The 2500-nt window shown below is 36.4% G+C and overlaps 1 protein-coding gene across 1 annotated transcript in view; it reads right to left on the bottom strand.

Moving 5' to 3' along the window:
* Positions 1-1006: 1006 nt before the first annotated feature.
* The window catches only part of LOC135223002 (piggyBac transposable element-derived protein 4-like), a 2398-nt gene continuing 904 nt past the window's right edge, over positions 1007-2500 (bottom strand). Inside the window, exon 2 of the mRNA XM_064261511.1 lies at positions 1007-2470. Within this exon, the coding sequence (XP_064117581.1) occupies positions 1007-2470 (1464 nt within the window). The remainder of the gene's footprint in view (positions 2471-2500) is intronic.

The following is a 2500-nucleotide window of genomic DNA, read 5'->3' as shown; positions in this document are numbered from 1 at the left end:
TAGGACAATTCCGTTTTTCGAAAAGGAAACAAATAACATGATACGAATATTATGAGTTGTTAATATTATGTTTCAAAACATTCTGAAACCTCAAAACGCACTAAATAGACAGACGAAGAGTGCGCACGAATGCATTCGTTAAAGAAGCTTTTAGGCATCACGGCTGACTTTTTCAAGACTTTTGTAGCACACTAAAGAGATATTATCAGCAATTATTTCTTATCTCTTCCTTTTGTTTCGTCGTTTTAATCTTTGTGTGTGTGTGCGCGTATGTGTGTTATTACCAGGAATATTTCAGCGTTAACCCCAGAAGTGGCGGCGTCAGTTGCTTCTCTGAAAAAAGGTCAGTTGATCAGAATTTCAAGCCTACTTTTGCAAGCTGAATTTTTAATCATCTGTTGAGCTTAGTGGCATCATTGGATCATAGATAATGATATATATTCACCACAAAGTTTTTTTTTAAGCTTATCTTTGTTTTTTTACACTGGGACATAAAAATCCCAATAGTGTTATATTGAAATTCAAATTGGGATTGTTTGATCCCAGTTAGGACAATAAAGTTGAAAATACATATTGCGTATATAGGAATGTTGGAATTAAATGCAAAGTTATAAGTGTACATTTATTATAAGTATATTGTACCTGAAGAGAAAAAACATCAAACTATAATGGCAAAATAAATGTTAGCTTTTTGGGATAAGTAACTGAGAAAAATAACACATACACCATTGAAAATTCTTAGGCAATATAATTATATTTTCCTTTGAAAAAAGTGAAATGAAAAACAGCCTTATAACTATATGATTGGGAGGCTTTTACTCAACTGTCTATGTATGGTAGATAGGAAAACATTGTAAACAAAGTGGAACTTTGCATGTTTGACACTGATACCTTGTTCGCTTTTCTTTCTTCCTTGAAGAGCATCTTATGCATCTTCGACGGCTTTCTTCATGCACGGGCATATGGTCAACATTCTTCAGCTCCTTAGAAGTTTTGGAAGGCCGTCCTAACTTCGTACTCTTCTCTGTGGCAGATTTTCCCTTCCCTCTTCAATCAAAGATTCTGCTAATGTTACTAAGAAGTCAATGAAAGGGCGCTTCTTGTGGTTGATTTCGTTGTGAATAACATGTGCATTGTACACCGCTGTCATTAGAAGTCTGAAAAATACTTTGATCCACCATTTCTTGCTCTTTCTGTCAAGGTCATACAGAGTTATCATTTGATCCCCTAAGTCAACACCCCCCATATGATCATTATAAAATATAAAAGCTTCAGGGCACTGCAGATCTTTTTTTGTTCCATCTTTAATTTTTCTTTGCGTCACACCTATTTCTGTATTATGACAATTACTCAGAATCGTGACACACTTGGTGTCTTGCCAGGAAACTACCAGAATGCCTTCATTACAAACGTACATCTCTGACTCTCCCCGTTGAAGTTTGACGTCAAGCTTTGGAAGATTCTTCCTATTTGGCATACAAGTCCCAACTGCTGCAAATGGGAGTGAAGACATGAGTCTAACAGATGTGAAAAATCTGTCGAAACATAAGCATACTTCTGGTGCCCTTATTGTTTCTGAAAGCATCTTGACTACTCTTTCACCAAGAGTTCCTTCCATAACTTGTGTTTCCTTTCCTTGATAGATATTGAAGTCATACACATAGCCAGTATTTGAGTCTGATCTTACCCAGGTTTTGATTCCTCGTTTCACTGGTTTCATAGGCAAATACTGTTTCATGCTGGAACGTCCTTTGAACTTTGTCATGCTTTCATCTATGGACTGAAATGTGCTGTCTGTTCTTGCAGCAAGAAAAGTTTTTTTCAAGCACCTCACCACATCTTCTACATAGAATATCTTGGAAGATTCTGCTGGTTTACATGGATTATTGAAGTACAGTTTCGAAAAAACTAGTTGAAATCTATCCCTTGAAATTGACTCGCTTATTTTCTCATTTCTTAGTGAGGACTTTCTTGACCAATACATTCTCATGGCAGGTACTCGATTGTAAGACATCACTAGTGTGCATCCGAAGATTACCATCAACTCTGAGAGACATGTGTGTTGAATATTTTTTTTCTTCTTTTCAGCCAAAATATCAAGTCTCTCGTTAGTGTAATGTGCTATTTGTAGTAAAAGACTCTTTGGAAATAATCTTAGGAAGATGTCCAACTCTGATGAAGCTCTTGTTACAGACATAGTTACAATGCAGTCATGCTTATCTGGTATGTCATGCTTAGGCATAAAATTTGTAGTGTCTTTAGTCCACACATATTCCATACGTCTGTACGAATTATTTTCTGGGCTAGTGGGTGCTTCTAGGTCTTCCTCTTCTGTGACTGTATCATCCTGTGATTCATCTGAAGAAGAATCGTTTGTTCCATCACTGTCAGTATCTGATGGTTCATAATCGTCGTCATCCTCATCCAGTGAAAATTGTATTTCCTCTTCCGTTAGCCTTCTTTTACTCATCTGCAAGAAAACACAAGAAAACAATATTCA

The sequence above is a fragment of the Macrobrachium nipponense genome, chromosome 8, assembly GCF_015104395.2.
Source record: "Macrobrachium nipponense isolate FS-2020 chromosome 8, ASM1510439v2, whole genome shotgun sequence".
In the NCBI taxonomy this organism is placed as follows: Eukaryota; Metazoa; Arthropoda; class Malacostraca; order Decapoda; family Palaemonidae; genus Macrobrachium; species Macrobrachium nipponense.
Note: the sequence above shows the minus strand (reverse complement) of the source record. Positions and strands in the feature narration are given on the sequence as shown.